Below are 24,217 nucleotides of genomic sequence, written 5' to 3'. Positions count from 1 at the left end.
ATATATAAATATTGAGTTTTTTGGGGGAATTTAATGTCTCTACTGTACTACAATTGAGCCATTAATCTTGTAGCTTCATCAACATTAACTGGTCCATTTTCATGGTGCTGCTGGTTATTCAGCTCTTTCTCCAGATGTTCAAGAGCAAGCCTTTTTGAGAAGTGTGCAAGTTCTGAGTGTTTGCAAAAGCATTCTGCAAACTTTTTCATTATTCACAGTGTTTATCTTTTTAGGATTAGTAGTGAATGGTTTTGCTTATTTTTTTCAATTTAGGTTTTTTGGCTAGCTATGTGAAGTACATTTCTGGATGTCTACCCTCTTAATTTGTTCTTGGCCATTGTTGAAAAGTTTCATCAACCTTTCACCAGAACTTTGATATCTGAGTGCTGTTTCTGTTTCTGTTTTTTGAGACAGGGTCTCACTATATAGTTCAGGCTGGCCTTGAACGCTTAATGATCCTCCTGCCTCCTGAGTGCTGGGATTATAGGTTATGTGGTACTATGCCCAGCTTTGTGCTTGATATTCTTATATTCAAGAATGTATCCCATTGTCTTCTCGGCAGTTCATATATGCTCTGTATGATTAGATTTGGTATTACTATTGTAGGAGGTTATATAAATCATATGACTTATATAAATCATTAGAACAGTTCTTTGAGGTTGAAGATTTGGATGTTTACATTAAGAGAGGAAAAAACCAACCCAGACATTGATGATTCTAGCTCCACCACCAATACCTTGTATAATTGGCTGGCAAAGTTGTATTCCTAGAACTTTTAGGACATCATTCTAAGTAATTCTGTACTCTGTAAATTAATCTACGTATCAGTAAAGTTAAGCTCTACTACTGAGTTAGGTGGAGTGGCATAGGGAAGGAGCTTGGGGAAATAACATTTGATCACCACCCCCATACACCACCCTCAGTTCACACTGAGCTACGTTCCAGCTCCTTTATTTTTCATTTTGAGACAGGACCTTGCTAAATTGTCCAAGTTGTGCTTGAACTTGATCCTCCTACCTCAGCCTCTCAGAGTGCTAGGATTATAGGCAGGTGTACATGCTGGGCAACACCTTACATTGACATAGGAAGTGATTCTGTGGCAGGAAAACATACCAACACATTGTCAGGTCTGTTAATACCTGTAATTATTTGTAAACTGAATAGCATCAAGAGTTTAAGAGTTGTGTTGTCTGTCTTGTCAAGAGAATAGAACAATATGGAAAAGAATTAAAATGATAGGCAAAATAACCTGCAAGTTGTGGGTAATTTGAAGGATTCCTGTGGCATCTTCAATAATTGTACACTCTTTGAATGACAACTCTGAATAAAAACTCTTATTTTTGATAGACTTCTTGGGAGACTGTAGGGGGGAAAAAAAAGAATTTTGGAAAAGAAAGTTCAGAAAACAAAGAGAATAGAGAGAAGAGAAGCGAGAGAGAAACAAACCGTGGACGTGGAAACAACCGGAAAGGAAGAGGAAGCAATCGTGGCAGAGAATGTAAGTATAGACTTTTCTCCTCAGCTTTTTCATACATTCTGAAAAGCTGAAAGAGCAGTCTAAAGAAAACTCTTAGAATCACTTTCTCAATGTAAAATTTATCTAATAGTTCAGACTAGTAATGAGCTGCACCTGAATAGTTCCTTACATCCTGTGATACAGTTTATCAGTACTGACTTGGACTATTGATAATTATACCATGTGCCTTTAGACTACCTTCTTGTATGAATCAAGTGAATTTTCTAATTTTAAAGACATGTTCTAGGAAAGTCAATTTGCTAATAGAAAAGCTGTGTTTTTCTCCATTTACGTATATTTATGGTATAGGCAAGGACTAGGTTGATAGGAAACTTGTTGCATGGGCAGGATTTTCTCAGTGCTTTTAGTTAGAGCCAGGTTTGGGCACTATTTACATGAAACAGTCCTAGAGACTTTTGCTTTCTCATTTATACTATTGATAATTCATTTAGTATCTCCTATGTAGTGAATACTCTGACAGGCACATAGAAATGAATGAAAGAGAAGCTGAGGATGGTGGTATATGCCAGTAGCCCTAGGACTTGTGAAGCTGAGGCCCAAGAATCAGGAGCTTAAGGGCAGCCTAGGCTACGTAATTGAGACCCTGTCTCAAAAAAATAGAAAGAGACAAAGTGAGTAGAACAGATAGAAAACTACTTGCCCCTCCTAGACTTTATCTTTAATGAAGGTACAGTGAGGTATAACAATAAAATTGTGAAATAATTTTTTAAAAAATTTAAATTGAATTTATTGGTACATTCTAGGTAGGCGGTACAGTTACATTCATTACTGGGATCTTGTACCTTTACATGATAGGTCTTGGTTCTCATTTTTTCCTCTTGTCCCCACAAAAATGTGAAATAATTTTATAAAACATTTTTGGTGGTACTAGGAATTAAACTAGTGCCTCACTCATGCAAAGCTTGTGCTTTGCCACTTGAATTATACCTTCAACTTTTATATTTTAACAGTATTATCTAGAAAGAAGCAAAGGCAGAAAGAAATGAGGATTATAGGATGGGGTGTGGCAAAGTTAAATATATTGCAAGGAAGGCCTCACTGAGAATCATGGGAGTTAAGTCCTAAGAGAGGTAAGGGGAGCAAGTGATTTCATTATCTTTCATCAAATATCTGGATATAAAGTCATTAATACCAATATAGACGAGGCAAAGAAGACATGATATGTTGGTATCTGCTAGATAGCATGCTAGAAGAACCTATCTCTAACAGTTTAATTTTTCCAAGGACACAGTTTTACCTTGGTATGTTATTTTGCTATTCAGTGCCCCTACAGGGTTCAAATTTAAATAATGAGCAAGTTCTGTAGTTGCATAATAAAACTAGTTTCTCTTTTTAAGCAAACTTACTTTAGAGCAAGTCCCTACAGAAGCAAGAAAAATTGCTGCATTTTCTCTTCAGAATTTACAGTGGTGAATTGTTTTGTTTTGTGTTGTTTGGTTTTCATATCAAAACATTTGTTGGTACATTTTAGGCATATATAATGATAACATTCATCATAGGGAATTTGTACCAGTATATATCATGATATATCTTGCTTCTTTTTTTCTCCATTTCCCCCCTTATACACAAAAGTTTTGTTTCCTTTTTTCCTTCTCCCTTCTTTCCTTTCTCTATCCCCTCTCCCTTGTTCTCCTTCCCATTTGAAGGTGATTTCACATTTTAGTTCTTATTTCCACTTCTGGTTTCTCACATCAGTGAAACAATGATATTCAAATATGTGTCGGTTTATTTCACTTGATCTCAAGTGAATCTATTTGAATTTATTTCACTTGATCTCAAGATGCATCTATTTAGGTAAAAATGTCTCAAGTTCATCCTTCTTTATGGCAAACTATTCCACTGTGTTAAAAAAAAAACACCTCACATTTTCTTTATCCATTCATTGGTCAGTGGGAATTTGGGCTGTTTCTAAGATTTAGCTGTTACAAACTGTGCTGCTATAAACATGAGTGTACACATATGTCACTGTGGTATGATGTTTTTAATTCTTTCAGGAAGATACCAAGAAATGGAATAGCTGGGTCAAATGGAACCTCTAGTTTTAGTTCTTTGAGGAATCTTCACACTGATTTCAACAGTGGTTGGCACCTATCTACACTCCCACCAACAGTGGAGAGAGATTTCTTTTTCCCCCACAGCCTGTCCAGCATTTATTGTTTGATTTTTTGATAACAGCCATTCTTTGTGGTGTGAGATGGAATCTCAGAGTTATTTTAATTTGCATCTCTTGAAGGACCAGTGATGTTGAACATCTTTTCATTTATTTATTTGTCATTTCTACTTCATCTAAGAAGTGATTATTCATTTCAGATGCCCATTTTTTAATTAGGTCTTTAAGTTTTGCGGGGCGGGAGTATTTTTTTTGAGTCCTTTGAGGAACAACTGGCAAAAGTTTTTCCCAGTGTGGGTTGTCTTTTTGTTCTGTTGGTGGTTTCTCTTGATGTGCAAAAGCTTCTTTTAATAAGATGAGATCTCAGTTGTTGATTCTTTGTGATAGTGACTGTGTAACTGAGGTTTTGTTCATAAAGTCTTGGCATCTACCAAAGTCTTTGAGAGGTCTACCTAGTCTTATCTTCCAGCAGATTAAGTGTTTCTGTTTTAATCTTTAGACTTTTGATCTGTTTTGATATAAGTTTATTGCATGGTGAAAGATATGGGTCTAGTTTTAATCTTTGGCATGTGGAAAGCCAGTTTTTGCAGCACCATTTATTAAAGAGGCTATTTTTCTTCCATTGAAGGTGTTTGGTCCTTTGTCAAATATAAGGTGGCTGAGTATGTCTGCAGTTGTTTCTGCATCTTCCAGTGTGTTCCGTTGATCCTCATGTCTGGTTCCCTGCTGCCCCCATACCATGCTGTTTTAATCACAGTAGCTTTGTAGAATAATTTCAAGTCAAGGGGTTGTGATGCTCCCTGCCTTGCCTTTGTTGCCCAGAATTGCTTTCGCTGTTCCTAGGTCTCTTCTGGTTCCACATGAATTTTAAGATTGTTTTCTCTAATTCTATGAGACATGCTATTGGTATTTTGATTGAGATTGTATTAAATCTATATAACAATTTGAAAGTATGGCCATTTTCATGATAATTGGTTTTCATGCCCAAGAACAAGGGCATCTTTCCATCTTCTGTAATCCTCTTCAATCTCCTTTTTCAGCCTAATGTAATTTACAATGTAGAGTTCTTTTACTTTGTCAGAAAGCTGTTGATTTTTGAATGTTGATTTTTGTCTCCAGCTATGCCATTGAATTTGGTTATTAAATCTAGAAATCTTTTGGTGGAGCTTTTGGGGCTGTTCTTTTGTAGAGTATCAGGTGATCCATAAATAATGATAATTTAACTTTTTCCTATCCTTATTAACCCCCTCTCTACACATACACACTGGGGATCAAACTCTGCATCCTCCTATTCCTTTTATTTTTATCTCTTGTCTAATTGCTCTGGCTCATGTTTCAAGAACTATATTTAATAAGAATGGTGATAGTGGACATCCTTGTCTTGTTTCTGATTTTATAGTGAAAGTTTTCAGTTTTTGTCCATTTGGTATGATGTTGGCTGTTGGTTTGTCATAGATTACTTTTGTCAGATTGAGATAAATACCATCAAGTTCAATATCTGTAGGGTTTTTATCATGAATGGGTGTTGGAATTTGTCAAACGCCTTTTCTGCATCTATTGGGAAAGTCATGTATGGTTTTTGTTCTTGGCTCTGTTAATATGATGTATTACATTTATTGATTTGTGTATGTTGAACCACCCCAGCATTCCTGAGATGAATCCTGCTTGGTCATGGTGTTAATCCTTCTTGGTAATTTGTTGCATTCTGTTTGTCAGTATCTTATTGAGGATTTTTGCATCTATGTTCATTAGGGAGATTGGCCTATAATTCTCTTTTCTGGTTGGCTCCTTTGGCTTTGGCATCAGGTTGATGCTTGTTTCAAGGAATGAATTTGAGAGTATTGCTTCCCTTGGCATTTCATTAAAGAGTTTGAAAAATAGTGGCATTAGGTCTTCTCTAAATTTCTTGTAGAATTCAGCAGTGAATTTGTCAAGACCTGGGCTTTTTTTGTTGGTAGGTTTTTAATTGCATCTTTAATTTCTTTGGCTGATATTAGTTTAGAAATTTTTTATATCTTAATTTAATTTTGGTAATTCATATGTATTTAGGAATTTGTCTATTTTTTCTGTTTTCCATTTTAGTAGAATACAGGTTCTCAAAGTAGGTATTGATCTTCTGACCTTTTGCAGAATGTGTTATGATTTTACCTTTTTCATTCTTTTTTTTTTTTTTTTTTTTTTTTTTTTTTTTTTTGGTACTGGCGATTGAACTCAGGTCCTTGTGTTTGCAAGGCAGGCCACCGAACCGCTGAGCTAAATCCCCGGCCCCTTTTTCATTCTTTTTTTTTTCTGGTTTTTTGAGACAGAGTCTCACTATGTAGTTGAGACTGACTTGGAACTCACAATGTAGCCCAGGCTAGTCTCGAACTCACAGTGATCCTTCTGCTTCAGCCTCCCGAGTGCTGGGATTACAGGCATGCGCCCCCACACCTGGCCCTTTTTCATTCTTAATTGCATGAATTTGCCTCTCCCCCCCCCCTGCCCCCTGAACTTGCAAGGTTGGCTACTAAACCCCTGAGCTCAATCCCCGGTCCCGAGTCTTTCCTTTTTGTGATAAGGTTGGATAAGGATTTGTCAATTTCATTTAATCTTTCAAAGAACCAACTCTAAGATTTATTGCTTCGGTGTATTGTTTTCTTAGCTTCCATTGCGTTAATTTATATTCTTATCTTTATAATTTCATCCCTTGTATGAACTTTTTGACTTGTTCTTCCTCTTGTAAAAGTTTGAGTTTGCAGCATTAGGTTGTGAACCCATTCTGTTTTCCTAATATGGGTATTCAATGCTATAAACTTCCCTTGTAGGACTGCTACATTGTGTCCCATTGGTTGTTCAGGAGGGTGTTGTTTAATTTCCATGTGTTTACGAAGTTCTTGTGGTTTCTTTTGCTATTGATCTCCAATTTCATTGCACTATGGTCTCACAATATGCAGGATATCCCTTCAATTCAGTTCATTCTGTTGGGGTTCATGAAGTTGTGATCCTTGTTATCTTCTTTTTTTTTTAATTGAATTTATTGGTACATTTTAGGTAGACAGTACAGTTACATTCATTACTGGGATCTTGTACGTTTACATGCCAGACCTTGGTTCTTCTTTTTCCCTATTTTCTCATATTTTTTTCCTTTTCCCTTGTTCCCCTTTCCCTATCCTTCTCACTGTCCCTACACCTTTGGTCCTTTTCTTCCTATTCTTGTTATCTTTTTCTGGAAGATCCTTTGAGCACTCTGGAGTGCTGATTTTGTGTTTAAGAATTTTTTTGGGTGTTCTTTGTCCTGGAAGTAAATATCTTATTTCTCTGTCAATTTTGAAAGATAGTTTTTCAGGGTACATCTATCTGGGTTGAAGGTTATTTTCCTCTAGGGCTTGAAATACTTCAAGCTGTCCTTGACTTGAGGGTTTGTGTTCAGAGTTCTGCTGTGATTCTGATGAGCTCTTCTTTTCTTCTTTTTTTTTTTTTGTTTTCTTTTTTGAGACAGAGTCTCACTATGTATTTGAGACTGACCTGGAACTCACTATGTGGCCCAGGCTAGTCTCCGAACTCACAGCAATCCTCCTGCCTCAGCCTCCCGAGTGCTGGGATGTGCGCCATCACACCTGGCTTCTGACAGCTCTTCTTTATAGGTGATTTGTTTCTTTTCCATAACAGCTTTTAATATTGTCCTTATGTTGAATTTATGGAATCTTGATCATTATATGCCTTGGGGAAGCTTTTTTTAATTATTATTATCATGGCTAATTGGAGTTCTGTATACCTTGCTTATCTGTATGTCAAATTCTTTTTCCCTGTTTGAGAATTTTCTGCCATTACTTCTGTGAATAGGTTGTCATTTGTCCTATCTCCTGCTTTTTCATTAACTCTGATTAATCTCATGTTTACTCTTTTTTTTGCATCAGCTAGCATATGCTAGATTGATTTCTCATGTTCCCTTTCTGTTTTTCAGAAATCTTGCTTTTCATCATTGTGAGCTACAATCCTGTCTTCTATATCTGATATTCTGTCCTCTCATTCTATTGCATATACTTTCAATGGAATTTTTAATCTTTTGGATATCTGTTTAAATCTCTTTTATGGATTCTGTTTGCTATGCTGGGTGTTCATGGTTTCCATCATTTTCTTGAGTTCCTCTACTTTTTTTTTTTTTAAATCTGTGTCTGCTTTAGAGTGACTAAGCATGTCTTTCATTCTGGTCACCATCTCTGCATAGTTATCTGAAATTATTTCTGCTTTAAATTTTTCTAGAGCCTCGTTCACTTCCTTTGTTACTTGCACTGTTACTATTTTAGAGAGTCCAGGTAGGTGGCTTTCAGACTGTTCTACCTCTTTGCCTCATGGGTCTGCCTTCTGTGAGCTGAAAGTCAGGTTGCATCTTTTTAAATGTCTTCTCATTTTTTTTTAATTTCCTGGATGGATGCTTGTAGGTTACTTATGGCAAATAGCTTTATTGCCAGTTTTCAGAACCCTGAGAAAATGATTATTTTTTAGGGTGTCTTCTAGGTGTATAGCTAGCTGGGTTTTGGGTTTTGAGTCTGTTGCAAGATCCTACCTCTTCGGTTTGTTGGGGCTGAGAAGTTGCTGCTTCCTTGGCCCATTGCCCAGTTTTTTTTGGCACTGGCCTATAGTATATTTTAAGACCCTTAGGCAGTCTCAGTCTTTGTATACCAGGAAGAACAACTGGTAAGCACAATTATGTTACCTTGGCTAAAATAGTACAATCAACAATAACAATAGCATCAAACATAGCCTAGAAAATGACAAACTGTAACTATAGTAACTATTATTTTGCTACCTTTAACCATCTGAGCTAGATTTGTGGTTATAAAACAAAAGCTAGAACATACTACAAAAGTGTATGCAGTAGATAAGCCATCAATCAGTATTACAATTTTACCCTAAGGGGAGGAGATTTAGAAAGGGTTGGGGGGAAAATAGACAAATAGAGGGAAAGTTTAGAAGCAGGGCTGGAGGACAAAGGTAGATCGTAAAAACCTTGGGAAATCAGTGAAGAAGCCAGGAAGGAGAGAATGAAGAAATAAAAACAGCAACAGAACAACCACAACAAAAAAACTAGAAACCATGTTCAGTCATGTAAAAACAAGAACAAACAAGAAAAAAGTAAAACAGAACAAGAAGAAAAATGAGAAAAGAGGAAAGAAAAGAAAATAAAGAAAATAAGGAAACAAAACCAAAAGTCCAAGTCAAGGTGTGTCTCTACTGTCACTGGTAGACAATGTGGGCAGAGTCCAGACCTGAGTTGTTTAATACCAGCAAGCCGGCCATTGATTTATTGTGGGTTAATAGATCATTCCAGCAAGCCTAGACCTTTAGTTTTCATTGAAGTTCAGGCTGGTTTCTGACTATGAGGCTGCGACCAGATTTGTTGAGGTCATAGTCTATGTGCCTTCTGCTGGCTTGAACTCTGCTCCCTAACCTCCTGCCAGTGTGAACTCAGCACCCTCACCATGACACTGGGCACCACAAGGTGGAACCAGCCTGTAGCTATTCTGAGTTCTGAGTTCAAGTGGCCCTTCTCCAAGATGGTTACCAGCCAGTTGCCCTCTCCTGGTTGAGGTCTGAACCAGAATAATGCAGCAGCCTCTGCAGTCCACTTAGTCTAATGCTCCATTCCACTGGTGCCTTTCTCTGTGTAAGCCTCTAGGGTTACTAGTAACCACCATTTGTCTGCAGGTTTGACCTGCCCTTCCCATGCTGTGAGTCCAGACTCTGGGGCAAAGCACTGCTGCCACCTCCCTCTTTGTCATTGAAGTCTCTTTTGGCTCTCCTTATGGACTTCATTTCTTACGTTAGTTTCTTCCTGGGTCCCAGGGACCCACTTCCTTCCTTCTTAGCCTCCTCATGCTCCTATATTGTAATGTCAGGACACCAAATCTTGGAGATGTTCTTAGTCTGCTGCTTATCATTCTGCCATCTTTCTGGAAGTCTCCTGTGAATTTTGCAAGCTATTTTACCATTCAACTTTTGTATCACTTTTTATTTTTCCTGTTTTCTGAACTTAAACTTTGGCTTGGCTTTTAGGGCCCCCCCCCCATCTCTCCTTGCTTTAATTGGTGTCTGGTAAGGTTATGTACAAAAGTTTTAAAGTCGATTTTTCTGTTTTTTCCTCCTTAGTCAGAGGGGAAGAGAATGGAATTGATTGTAATCAAGAGGACAAAACTTCAGACCGGGGCAAGCGAGCACGTGTTCGAGGTAAGCCAAAATGATGGGGAAGGAAATATTTGGCATGTAGGGGAAGAAGGCCCTTCTTGTGGGGGGCGCTAAGTAGAGTGGGCAGAGTACTTTGAAAGAATGGCTGGTCTTTGGCAGTCATATAATTCATTTATTGATTTACTGATTCCTGAGAATGAACTGTTTGAATTTGGTATTGGGAATTGAATGCAGGGAATTGCGATTGCTGGGCAGGTGTGTGTCCTACTGAGCTACATCCCTGGCCCTGGATTATGCAGTTGTGAATAAGTTTATTAGTTGTTTTCAGATGAATGGGGAAAGATTTTCTTTTTTCTTTTTTTTCCTTGAGGAGGTAGGGTCTTGCAATGTAGTCCATGGGCTCACTATGCTGACAATCTTCCTTTTCAGCTTCCTGAGTGCTGTGATCACAGTTGTGTGCCAACATGCCTTGCTGAGAAAGCTCTTTTATGAATAATTTAGAATTTGTTTTATTTTGTTTTTTGTTTTTTTTGGTATCAGGGATCAAACTCAGGACCTTGTGCTTGCAAGGCAGGCAGCAGAACCACTGAGCTAAATCCCTGGCTAAAATTTGAAATTTTGATCTAAAGTTTTGCTGAGCGTGGTGGTGCATGCCTGTAATTATGACACTTAAGAGACTGAGGCAGGAGGGTCATCACAAGTTGGAGGCCAAGCTGTGCTACATAGTGAATTTGAAGCAAGCCTGACCTGCATAGTGAGACCCTGTCCCAAAAGACATAAAACAAAAAAATAAAGTTATGTTTTAACTTTTTTTTTTGGTACCAGGGATCGAACTTGGGTCCTTGCGCTTGTGAGGCAGGCAGCGGAACCACTGAGCTAAATCCCTGGCCCTCATGTCTTATCTTTTGTGATACTGCTTTTCATCTCTGCCTCCTCCAGTACTGGGGATTGAACTCAGGGGCATTCTGCCACTGAGCTAAATACTCTGATATGAAGGGTCTTGCTAAATTGCCCAGAATGGCTTTGAGCTTTTGTTCCTTTTCCTTAGGCTGCTGAGTTGCAGCGATTACAAGAGTGTGCCATGGCATCTGGCATTATTGCTTTTTCCCCCGCTAAAGTTTTGTTAACTGGTCTTTCCCCTCCATACTAGAGATTGAACCCAGAGAGTACAGAGGTACATGTCCAGTGCTTTATTTTGAGACACAGGGTATTGCTAAATTGCCCAGTATTAACCTTGTGAGCCTCCGGCCTCACCTCAGCCTACGAAGTAGTTGGGATTATATATAGATTTAGATAACTATTCCTCACCCCCTTTTTTTTAAAACAGGAAAAAGAAATTACCCAGTTTATTCCATGTGTAAGACATAGTCCTTTTTTTTGTTTTTTGTTTTTTGAGACAGGGTCTCACTATGTAGTTCACTGTAGCTCAGGAACTCCGAACTCATAGCAATCCCAGTCTCAGCCTCCTGAGTGCTGGGATTACAGGCGTGTGCCACCACTCCCCACTGACAGCCATCTTTAGATGACTGGCCATCTACTCATCTTTGTCTGGGCCAGTTGTCAGACCTTGTAATTTCTTTCTGGAAGGTGATTTGTGTTTAACATTCATACCTAGGAGTTATCCAAATCTGAACCAGAGAGGCAGAGCACAGGTTCCTCGTTACTGAGTGCAAACCTCTAAGGGCCAGGACTCTGGTTGACAAATTGGTGGGCTTGATTTTTTTTATCCATTATTGGGGGTTAATCCTAGGGCCTTTACACTGACTTACATCTTCAAATGCTCCTCCCCTGCTTTTTAAAATTTTGAGATAGGGTGTTACTAATGTGCTAAACTGCCCACGCTTGAATTTGTGATCTTTCTGCATTAGCCTTCTGAAGTGTGGGGATTATAAGCCTATATTACCATGTATAGCTGACAGGTTAGATTTTTTTTTGGAGACAGGTTCCTCCTATGTAGTTCAGGCTGGCTTTGAACTCACTGTGTAGCTCAGGCTTACTTCAAACTTGCAGCAATCCTCCTGCTTCAATTTTCTGAGTGCTGGGATTACAGGTATATGCCACCAAGCCCAGCAGGCTTGATTTTTTTTTTTTTTTTTTTTTTTGGTACTGGGGATCGAACTCAGGACCTTGTGCTTGCCAGGCAGGCACGCAGCCACTGAACTACATCTCCAGCCCAGGCCAGATTGTTAAGGAGGATCTGAGAGTCTTTCCTTTTTTAATGTACTGGGAATTGAACCCAGGACTTCTACATTGAACTACATCCCCAGTCCCTTTTGTATTTTGGGACAGGTCTTACTAAATTTCCTAGACTGGGTTCAAATCTTCTTGCCTCAGCCTCCTGAAGTACTGGGAATACAGGAGTACACCACCATATCTGGCTTGATCTGAGAGTACAGGGGGACTTTTGACGTTTTAGACGGGGAAACTGAAGGCATTCTCTTGTTTTCTCTCCTTCCAAAGGAGTCTGAATTTTGCTGTATTGTGAAACAAGTTTTTGTTTTTTTTGTTTTTTTTTTTAGTTTGTTGGTGCTGAGAATTGAACCGAGAGCTATGCTAATGTTAGGCAGGTGCTCTAACACAGAGCTATAGTTACAGCCTTCGTATAATTTTTTAAATCATAAATTAATTCTGAAGGAATATTTTTTTAGCATTCATTTTTAGACTGTATAATATCTGTTCGTGTAATTTTCTGCTTTGTGAATTGGAACAGATAGTATACATTCAGAAACAATCATTTGAACTATCTAGGTAATTATATGGGCACTTTGTTTTCATAGTCAGAATGTATTATAGTACTTTTATATAAAAACAGGGAAACCAAACTACCTGGCGTTTTATATTTTGTTTTTGTTTTTTTGGTTCTTTGAGAGTGGCTTGAACTTACCATGTAGTCCAGACCGGCCTCAAAAACATGGCAGTCCTCGTGCCTCAGCCTCCCAAGTGCTGAGATTACAGGCATGTGCCAGTACTCCTGGCTTGTTCTGTTATGTGAGTGTGCATGTGTGCATGCGGGTGTGTATGTGTGTGTTTGCAAAATTTCGGAACTGAACCCAGGGCATTCACAGTAAGATTATCCTCAGTCTCTTCTCCCTTAAAGTTTTTTTTGTCTTTTTAAATTTTTCTTTAAATTTTTGAGATAGGGTCTCACTAAGTCACTAATTTCCCATGCTGGACTTGAACTTGCAATCCTCCTCCTTCAGCTTTCCAGGGTGTTGGGATTCCACTTATGTCTTACCTGCTCATCTTGCTATTTGCTTTTGTGTTTGGTCACTTGGCTTATTAGATAGTAAGTCTGTTTCAGAAGTGTGGAGGACCAGATTCAAATGAAAACCACTAGGAAAGTCATTCTTATCTAAAATATATTGCTCATAAGATTATTTGTTACTGGGGTTTTTGGCCTGGAGTTGATATTAAGTTTTGCAAAACATTTAGGTTAAGATGCAGTTATTAGAACATCAGGTTAATATGCTGTCAGCAAGTTATTTGATAGCTTGTCTTTGGTGACAGGTGACCTTCTAAGCTTTTCTAGGATTTTCCTGAAGTGTATGGGTCTAGGATTATAAAATCTGCAAGAGTATGGCTATATTAGGGTTCACTGCTCATATTACGGTCACGGGAAACAAGAGCCTACATTGGGGTTCTTTTTTTTTTTTTGGTACTGGGAATTGAACTCAGGGCCTTGAACTTGTGAGGCAGGTGGTGGTACCACTGAGCTAAATCCATGGCCCAGGATTCTTTCAACCAGTATTCTAAGGAGCAAGAAATAGCAATCCCCCTCCCCCGCAAGGTACTGGGGATTGAACCCGGGTCTTACGCATGCTAGGCAAGTGCTCCTCCAGTCTTTCAAAAATTTTTTTATCACATAAGCCTGCCTTTCTTTTTTTCTTCCTAGATATATCTTTTCCTTAAAGTATATACATGTATAATATTTTTTAAAAGTCTTGGTATATTTAGCAGCCCCAAGATAAATCTAAAATTTAGTGACGCTCACTACTTTTATTTGCTGTTTTATTTAACTTTGAATCTGCTTTATGAAGAAAACGATTAATACATTTTTCATATGGAATTCATAGCCTAACACTTATTTGTTTCTGTGGTATAGCAGAATGTGTTTATGAATTGGAAATGACATTCTCAGTATGAATATTAGATTATGTGATACTTAATTTTTTCACATACTTTTTTTTAGTGCATATAGGTTATACGGATTAATGGATTTCATTTTTGCAGATTTGTACATGCACATACATACTTTGATCATTTCCATACACATGCCCCCCCTTATTCTCCCTGCCCTTGCATCCTCCTCAGTTTTACATATTTGGGCATTGCAGTTTTGAAAATAACATCCAACTCCCTGTTACCTGTTTTTATGTTCCCCTCCCCCACATTCCCTACCTCTTGTCTGATAATAGTCTCCTTTCAACTTTGGCATCTTTTTTAGAATCCATATATTAAGGAGAACATGTGATTGTCTTTTTGTGTCTGACTTAATTTGAATAACATTTTGATCTCCAGATTCATCCATTTTCCTGCAAAATTTCATTCTTTATGGTTAAATAATACTCCATTGCGTGTATATATATATATATATATATATATACACACACCATATTTTCTTTATCCATTCATCTACTGGTGGCCACAAAAGCTTGTTCCTTAATTTTGATTGATTGATTGATTGATACAGAGGATTGAACTTTGGACCTTGTGCTTGAAAGGCAGATGTGGCATCACTGAGCTAAATCCTGGCTTGTTCCTTAGTTTTGTTTGTTTGTTTTGTTTTCCTTAGTTTTTTATTTGTTTGTTTTTGGTACTGGGGATCCAACTGGGGACCTTGCACTTGTGAGGCAGGCAGCGGAACCACTGAGCTAAATCCCCAGCCCTTGTTCCTTAGTTTTTTGAGGAAGCTCCACACTGTTTTCCATAGTGGCTGTACTAATTTACATTTCCACCAACAGTGTAAAAGGGACCGTCTTCTTTTTTACCATTATTTATTTATCTTCAGCCAGCCATCCTGCCTGGCTGCCTTCCTGGCTGCCTGCCTGCCTGCCTGCCTGCCTGCCTGCCTGCCTTCCTTCCTTCCTTCCTTCCTTCCTTCCATAGAACTAGGGGTCAAACTCAGGACCATGTGCTTGCCAGGCAGGTGTGCGTGGTACTGAGCTACACCTCTGACCCTATCTTCAGTATTCGTGATGATAGCTATTCTGGCTATATCCCTAGCTCCTACTTTTAATTTTTGAATTCTGTGCAGTATCTTACTGAGTCCCGGTACCCCATTAGCATTTGACAGAATATACTGTTCTAAAATAAAATCAGTATCTGAATAACTAGGTTATTTCTCTCTCTCTCTTTTTTTTTTTTTTTTTTTTTTTTTTTTTTTACAACATTCACTATTGTTGTTGAGACTGACCTGGAACTATGCAGCCCAGGCTGATCTCGAACTCACAGCGATCCTCCTGCCTCAGCCTCCCAAGTGCTGGGATTATAGGTGTGCACCACCATGCCCGGCAACCTAGGTTATTTCTTAAAATTATACAGTGAAATTATTGTACCTTTAAATATTTGAATTTAATTTATGCAAAAAATACATGTTTATAAAAGTGGGGTTACATATCAGTCTTAAATCCAACAAGTAAGATTTACATATTTATTTTGTTGAGGAGCAATATTCATTTTAGAAATATGGGCCAGTGATTTAATTCAGTGGCACTGTGCCTCCCTGGCAAGTGCAAGGTCCTGAGTTTGATCCCAAGTAAGGGGGTGTGGGGAATAATGGATTATGTGATCAGGTGTCATTAGTGTCTTTTATTTTTTTAAGACATGAATCGGCATTTATCTTCAAATGTTTCTTAAAACAACAGAATAGACAATTTGGGGAGTTATTTGAACTTGTCCCTGCTTCTTATTTATCTTCTATTTTGCCCTTTATTTGTATATAAATATATGTATATTTTGAGTTTCTCATATAAGAGAAATCATGTGGTAGTTAAGCTTTTGTGACTGATTTATTTCTCTCAACAGTGTATTCTCAAGTTGCATTCGTTAGCCTGCACATTCCTCAAGTTTATTAAATGGCATGGAGAAGCTGAGGAAGGAGAAAGCAAACAAAAAACAGGCAGGAGAATTCTGTGTTAAAGGAAGAGTTAGTGCGCAGGGCCTAAGATAGGAAGGAATTTAATTTTTTTTCACAAAATAAAAACTTAGGAAATATGGTCAGAAATGCTTTGCAGTATGGTTTTATATATTATTTTGAAATAAAAATTACTGTTGTTCATTCCATTCGCCTAGATTGCCCAGGTTTTAATATTTTATTATATTCACTTTACCATTTTTTCCCTGAAAATTTTTAGTGTAAATTACAGACCTAATAACATTTATCCCAATTTCAGAGTGTGTATCCTTTGAAAAAAAGGTATTCTAAGACAGGAGTGGTACCACACATTTGGTACTAGCACTTGGGAGAGTGAGGCAGGAAGATCACCGTGATTTTGAGGTCACCCTGGACTACATAGTGAATTCAAGGCCATCCTGAACTATATAGCAAGACCCTGTCTCAAAACGCTCCCCACCCCCACATGCCAAAAAAGATTCTATTATAGAACTATATTATAATGATAAAATCAGGAAAATACTACATTTTTTGTTCTTTCTGGCAAAAAAGAAAATGTCTGTTACCAGATCTTATCTAGGACTGCACACTGCATTTAGTTGCCATGTTTATTTAGTCTATGGTCTGTCAGTTCAGCAGTGACTTGTCTATTTTTCATGGCTTTGAGAGTTTTCAAAAGTATGGCATATTTATTTTATAGAATGTTCTTCCATATCAGAGATCCTTCCTTACAGTTGGATTCAGGTTGTGTTTTGGCAGGTATGTCACAAAGTGCTGGTAACTGTTCTCCATACATCATATCAGAAGGCATTAATACAAGTTTGTCTCATGCATTACTGGTAATAGTAACTTTGATTACTATGTTATAGAATGTGGTTTCTGCCCTGTTTCTCTTTTGCAAACTTAATACTTTTCCCTTCCACCTTTATAATAAAAGCACTTTTTTTTTAAAAGTCAGAATTGGTTTGATCCCTGGTACCAAAAAAAAAAAAGTTTAAATTTGTTTTTAACTATATATAAAAACATAAAATTAATATGTATTAATTGGGTAATAATGGTTTTTATAATTATATATTATCATATTGAAGTGCAGACATTTATCATTTCTGTATGGTAAAAACTTTGAAAATCTTTTCTTCTAAGTTTTCATAGTAATGTATATATAATTCATTATTGTTTATAGTTACCCTGCTAGACTTTTTGTTTTTTTGGGGGGCTGGGATTGTTTGTTGGGCTTTTTCTGGTTTTTGAGACAGCATCTCTCTGTGTAGTCCAGGCTGGCCTCAAACTCATGGTGATCCTCCCGCCTCAGCCTTCTGAATGCTAGGATTACAGGCATGTGCCACTATGCCAGGTATAGACCTTTTTTGAAACCAGATTTTCATTCACTATATTTGAATCTTTAATTTTTTTGTGAAATAACTACAGTGGCACATTTATCACCAGACCTCTTTCCTAAAGAGAAGCTAATATAGGGGATATAAGAATAGTTTCTAAATTTTATTTTTAAAATATTTAGTACATTTTTGTAGTATATAATGACTACATTCATCATGTGGAGCTGACACATGTACGTCTTAATTTTTATTACTAAATCCCTGAGATATTTTGTTGTTATCATTAGATTTATTTAGGCTTCTTTGAATTTGGAGACCTTCCTTTTCCTGTAGCCCAGGGACATAGAGACATAGCTTGTTTGCCTGACTCCTTGAGCCACACCAGCCCCATAGATGGCTCTGCTATTATACATGACCTGGGCAGATCTCTGGGCATGGGGAGAACATCTGTATATCACTGAACCAGCTCTCAAAATTTAGGGAATTTCCACTGGATGTGGTGGCTGTCTGTAATCCAGCACTTGGGAGGCTGGGGTAGGAGAATCACTGTGAGTTCGAGGCCAGCCTGGGCTACATAGTGAGTTCGAGGCCAGCCTGAATCATAGTGAAACCCTGTCTCAGAAAACCGGAAGGAAGGAAAGAAAGAAAGAAAAAGAAAAGGGCTGGGGATTTAGCTCAGTGGTTCTGTTGCCTGCCTTGCAAGCACAAGGACCCGAGTTTGATCCCTGGTACCAAAAAAAGAAATAAATAAAATAAAATAAAATAATTCATCAATATAAAAAAACTTCAGAACTAGTCAGTGCCTTTGAATATTCATGTTACAACCTGCAGTGTGTACATAGTTTCTGGCACAACTGGCTGTTAAAAAAACCTTTTCTCTCTTCCTCTTAGGGATGAGGGGAAAGGATTGCTTTTTACATTCTTAGATTAAACTCACTGAGCCTATTTGATTCTCTTTAGATTGCACGTTTTTGGGGTCAAGGAAATGTCTACAGTTAGGATCTGCCTCACTGTGGATAGTTGGTTGTCTTTTGAGTTTTAGGCTTTTTTTTTTAAGGGTAGTAAGCAACTTTTGCATTCTGGCTTTCATTAATTCTACCTTAAATTTTTTCAGGAACCACAAACATCGATTTCCTCTTCTTTTTCTTCTCTCTGTACTCCTCTTTCCCTCCTGAAGTTAATAACAGGGTAGGTAGGTATGTCAGCAAAGGACCTGCAAATTCTATTACCTGATTATAAGTGCTGGTGCTATTAAAAATAATCATGATGCTGTTTATGTGGTGAGTGTAGGATGAAGGGCTAGTATTGTGTAGAACATATGTAGTAGTATATACTATAATTTTTGTTTTTTTAAAAGGATTTGGACGAGGCAGAGGAAGAGGAGCAGGAAGATTCTCAGCCCAAAGCATGGGGTAAGTCACAGCCATCATGTTTTCATAATTATTTCCTTCTCTATATTTCACTTACTTTGTTATAGCTTTCCTTCCTCTGTCCTGTCCCCGGTTTATTTATCTTGATGAATTAAGATTTTTTAATACTTGAAGAGTTTTACTAACAAGTGAGAGTAGTACGAATAAAATTGATTTTTTGGTAGGCATTAGAGCATGGATTCTAGCCTTGGCACTATTTACATTCTGGGTTGGATAAATATATTGCGGTGGTGGTTGTTCTGTACATTGTAGGATATTTAGCAACAACCCTCTCCTCTCCTTACTAGATGCCAGTTGTACTCCTCCTGATGTGACAATCAAAATGTCTACAGACATTGCTACATGTTCCTGGGGTGTGGAGTGTGTATGTGTGTGTGCACACACATGCTTGTGTGCATAATTTTTTACACCTAGTTGAAAGCCACTGCATAAAAGCTGGTAAATCCAACATTTGTCTTTGAATGTTAAGTACTTACAATGCTTATTCATGTAAAAGTGATACTTTTGTTCTGAAATATAATAGTAAAGAATGCGTAAATTAAATATGTGCTATAATTAATGGTTTATTTTTTCTGTTGGTTTCTGTTCCCTCTTGCTGCTTCTAAAACTTTAGCTCCTGGTGAATTCTTGGGAAAAAATTGTTTGTGTTTTGTTGTTGTTGTTGTTGTTGTTGTTGTTTTTGGTACTGGGAAATGAACTCCAGGACTTTGTGCTTGTGACGCATGTGGTTGAACCACTGAGCTAAATCTCAGCCAGGTGGCGCACTGTAATCCCAGCACTTGGGAGGTTGAGGCAGGAGGATCGCTGTGAATTAGAGATCAGCCTGGGCTGCATAGTGAGTTCCAGGTCAGTCTCAATGACATAGTGAGACCCTGTCTGAACCCCTCGCCCCCAAAAAATCTTATGGCCTGGTGTGGTGTACACACATGCAATTCCAGCAACTCAGGAGGCGGGGGTGGAAGGAATGCAATTCTGAGCCTAGCCTGGGCAACTGTCTCAAAATAGAAATTTAAAAAGGGCAGGGCCAGGGTTTTAGCTCAGTGAACTGTGCCTACCTTACAAATGCAAGGTCCTGAGTTCCGTCCCTGGTACCAAAAAAAAAAAAAGAAAGAAAGAAATTAAAAAGGGCACCCCTGAGTTTGTTCTCTACTTCTGCCTTAAAACAACAACAATAAAGATCTTGCAGAAGCTCAATGCTGAAGGAAGGAAATTAGTGCCACAAAGAACCCTTTGTCTCCATAGCCTTTAGGGAAACACTCTTGGAAGCAGTGCATTTTAGAGGTGTCACCTGCCATTTCTGTTTTTCACCTGAGCTCTCTGAGGAAAAAGAAGGAATGAAAATACAGGGAGAAACCTCAGAAGATAGTCAAATTTCTTGGTACCGGGGATTGAACTTGGGTCCTTGTGCTTGCAAGGCAGGCCACCGAACCGCTGAGCTAAATCCCTGGCCCAAGATAGTCAAATTTCTTGGTACCGGGGATTGAACTTGGGTCCTTGTGCTTGCAAGGCAGGCCACCGAACCGCTGAGCTAAATCCCTGGCCCAAGATAGTCAAATTTCTAAGGTTAATACTGATAAACTATTTTGTAGATTTTTCAGTTTACTTTGTATTTTGTGAAGAGTTTAGTTGGTATCTAGCCCATGTGAGAGACCTTTGCATCATGATTTCTTATGAGTATTCAGTTTAGGGTTTTAATGAAAGTGAAGATGGATAGCTGGATATGGTGGCATGCTGAGGTAGGTGGATTGCTGTGAGTTCAAGGCCAGCCTGAACTACAAAGCGAGTCTAACAAAATTTAAAAGTGGGTTATGTTAGTCACTCCCGTTGTTGGGGCAGAATACCCAGCACTCTCAAAAGAGAGTTATTCTGACTCATGATTTCAGTGGATTCAGTCATAGTTGGCTGACTCCAAGGCAAAAATGGCACGGTGGAGGGGCACATTGGAAGGGAATGATGGAAGAAAGCTGTTCAATCCATGGCAGCCAGGAAGCTGGCATCAAAGGGAGAAGCGAGGGACAAGAATATACCATTCCAGGTCATACCCCCAGTAACCCACCCTCTTTGTTGCAGGCCCTTCCTCATAACAGCACCTTGAGCTATGGACTCATCAGTGGATTAATCCGCTAATGAGTATAGCAACTCATGAGCCAATCACTTTTCAAAAGCCCTACACCCCTGAACAAGAGACTGTGGAGATGTTTTTCATTTATGTTGTAATAGGTGAACAAAATATCTTGTCATCTATATCAATTTTTTGTATATATAAAGGATGTAATTCTGTTACCAATTTTTTTTTTTTTTTTTTTTTTTTTTGGAGACAAGGTCTTGCTATGTAGTTCAGGCTGGCCTGGAACTCACTGTGTAGCCAAGACTACCCTCAAACTTGGAGTGATCCTCCTGCCTTGAATCTTGGATTCTGACTTGGGAAGAAGACTTGTTTACTAGTGATGCCTTAGTGTTCAGTGGAACTTTCCATTAGTGCCCTATTTTGCTTTGAAAAGACTTCAGGCTCCCAGGACTACCATAGGCTGCAGAGGACCACGTTGTAATGAAAATAAGGACATCAAAGCAATGAACTAATAGAAGGAAGGGCAAAGCCTTTTACAATAGTTGTTAGAGGGAGTAGGCTTGTTTGGTGGGGATGATCATGTTCAGTTATTATGGCTGGCTTCATTTGCTTTTATTCTTTCTATATTTCAAACTCTAGGACATTCAATCCTGCAGACTATTCAGATTCTACATCTGCAGATGGGTGTGGGACAAAAGTAGTAGTTTGGGAACCTGCTCAGAATGGTGCAAGTGAAGGATCTGGTAAGTATTATGTTTTTCTCTGAAAGGGATTCCTTCCTTCCTTCCTTCCTTCCTTCCTTCCTTCCTTCCTTCCTTCCTTCCTTCCTTCCTTCCTTCCTTCCTTTTTGGGGTGATGGTGGTACTGGGGGTCAAACTCAGGACCTTGTGCTTGCCAGGCAGGCTCTGGCACCACTGACCTAAGTCCCCAGCCCTTTCCCTTGTTTCCTCCCTCTCTTCCCCCTCTCCCTTCCCTTCTTCCATCCTGAGGTTCAAACCCAGGGCCTTGGGCATTCTAGGTAAATTGGTCTACCACAGAGCTAGCTATACCACCAGTCCAGAGATGGGTTTTACATATTTGAGATATTAGGAATCTTATGTTATTATGCAAATATAAAGCCTAAGTGTGCTGACGGACACCGCTCATACTACTCTTAGTTGGTTCTTACCTTCAAAGTCTCTCGCTTAAACTAACTTCTTTGATAGCTGGGTATGCTCGGTGGCACACGCCTATAATTCCTACACTTGGGAGGCTGAGGGAAGAGGATCACCAAGTTGGAGTACAGCTTGGAATCTGTAATTAACCCCCTCCTATCTCATTGATGATGAAAAATTAGACTTTTCCTATCATACTGTGAGAGACTATAATCTGCACAAATCATTACAAAGCCATATTGCTATTGCAGTGTGTCACAGATACAGTACATAGAATTTTTTATAAGATACTTTATTGAAAGGTACTTATCATTGTTACTGGTAGATAGCAAAACTTGTCCAGATAAACATGATAGTATTAGGGCAATATTGCTGCAGATTTTTCTATATCCTGCTGTTACCAGATTATTTTTGGAAATTCATTGATAAATATTTGTTAATATTTAATTACATAGAGCTCTGTAGAGGATGGATTCATGATAATATACATTAAATACCAAGGTTATATTTGTAAAAATATAATGTAGTGCTTAAGTGAAAAATAAGCCAGGTGTGGTAGTGCACACTTATAATCCCATCACTTGGGAGGCTGAAGCTGGAAAATTACTGAGTTCAAGGCCAGCATGGACTCTACATAGTGAGTTCAAGACCAGCCTGAGCTACATAGTAAGACTATCTGAAAAAAAGAAAACAAACAAAAAAATGAAATATAACCCAAAATGTAAAAATATAGCTCAATAAATTATCAAAAAATGAACATCATAGCATAAACTCTGGCCTAAAAGTAAAACACAGCCACTACCACGTACATTCAAGGACCTAGAAATTCACTGTACAGAGGATTAACAAAACTTATATGTAATTATTTGAAAATACTAGTAAAATTGGTGTTTCTTGTGAAACTTATAACTGAAAGTGAAGAAACATAAGTAATTGGTTTTAGGAAGCCCAGTGTGGTACTATATTGCTATAATCCCAGCTTTCTGGGAAACTGAGGCAGGAGACAAATTTGAGTCCAGCCTGGGCAATTTAGTGACTTAATGAGACCCTGTCTCAAAATAAAAATCCTCCCTGCCCCTAGAAAAAAAGCAATAAAGTTTGACAACAAATTTGAAATCAGAGCCTTACCTCACTGTTTTGAAAATTTTAAGATAATAGAAAATAGAATCAAGTAAGATACAAATATTAGAGTACATCATGGCTGTGTTAAATTTATTCTTTTTTAAAACCAGAAATTAAACTCAGGGCTGTATGCTTGGTAGGCTGGTGTGCTGTGTTGCTGAATTACATCCCCAGCCTTATTTGTTTGCTTATTTATTTATTTATTTATTTGTGGTGCCAGGGATCAGACTCATGACCTTGTGCTTGTGGGGATTGAACTTGGGAACTTGTATTTGCGAGGCAGGTGGTGGAGTCACTAAACTAAGTCCTGGCCCTCAGATTTATTCTTTTTTTTTTTTTTTTTTTTTTATTTTACATTTTTTTTTTCTTTTTATTGAGTTTATTGGTACAATCTAGGTATACAATACAATTACATTCATCATTGGGATTCTGTACCTTTACATAATAGGTCTTGATTCTCATTTTTTCCCCTTGTCCCTACCTTCCCTTCACCCCCTCCTCCCCTCCCCATTTACAAACAATTTATTTCCATTTTTTTCAGTTTCTCATATATTTTTTTCCTCTTCCATATTACGTTTCCTCCACCCTTCCCACTTTCCCTACACCTTTAGCCCTTTACTTCCTATTTCACATTATTAATTATCTCATTAGGATCCTGTGTACTGTTATAGTTTTTCACACCAAAGAAACTATTTGGTATTTCAGTTAAAGAAATCTCTGTATGAACATTAAAAATAGGGAATCCTAAAATAAAACTAAAAAGGAAAGTAAAAGAGAAAAGGCAATGATGTAGGATTTAAATAATCCTTAATTCTGGAGATGAAAATGGTCCCTGAACATATTTAAATTGCTTCTTGCTCTTTTAGTCTTATCTTATTCTTTTTTCATTATTTAGAGAATACTTTATTAGTTTCTGTAATCAAACCCAGGTAGATATGACCTTACATATTTAGTATGATGTGTTACCCCTGTACACATGGGGAAAAAAAATAAATAAATAAAAATAAATTAACTTTTCTAGACCAATATGGTTGTCCATTTCTGTACAATGCCAACTCAACACAGTAAATTGGGATGACTTTTTCCAAAGTTGGCAGCACCATTAAAGTTTCCCAAAATTCAATTTATATATATATGTATGTGTGTGTGTGTGTGTGTGTGTGTGTATATATTTTTTTTTTC

The 24,217-nt window shown here is 38.0% G+C and overlaps 1 protein-coding gene and 1 pseudogene across 6 annotated transcripts in view; one reads left to right on the top strand and one right to left on the bottom strand.

Moving 5' to 3' along the window:
- The window catches only part of Ubap2 (ubiquitin associated protein 2), a 118,858-nt gene that overhangs the window by 52,398 nt on the left and 42,243 nt on the right, over window positions 1-24,217 (top strand). For all 6 annotated transcript variants that reach the window (XM_010619220.3, XM_010619216.3, XM_010619219.3 and 3 more), the window contains 4 exons: window positions 1,348-1,498; window positions 9,777-9,854; window positions 18,619-18,673; window positions 21,399-21,502. In XM_010619220.3, the coding sequence (XP_010617522.1) occupies window positions 1,348-1,498; window positions 9,777-9,854; window positions 18,619-18,673; window positions 21,399-21,502 (388 nt within the window). The remainder of the gene's footprint in view (window positions 1-1,347; window positions 1,499-9,776; window positions 9,855-18,618; window positions 18,674-21,398; window positions 21,503-24,217) is intronic.
- LOC104858846 lies at window positions 48-338 on the bottom strand (annotated as a pseudogene).

Source organism: Fukomys damarensis, unplaced genomic scaffold (genome assembly GCF_012274545.1).
Source record: "Fukomys damarensis isolate Sample0158 unplaced genomic scaffold, DMR_v1.0_HiC HiC_scaffold_36, whole genome shotgun sequence".
Lineage (NCBI taxonomy): Eukaryota > Metazoa > Chordata > Mammalia > Rodentia > Bathyergidae > Fukomys > Fukomys damarensis.
Note: the sequence above shows the minus strand (reverse complement) of the source record. Positions and strands in the feature narration are given on the sequence as shown.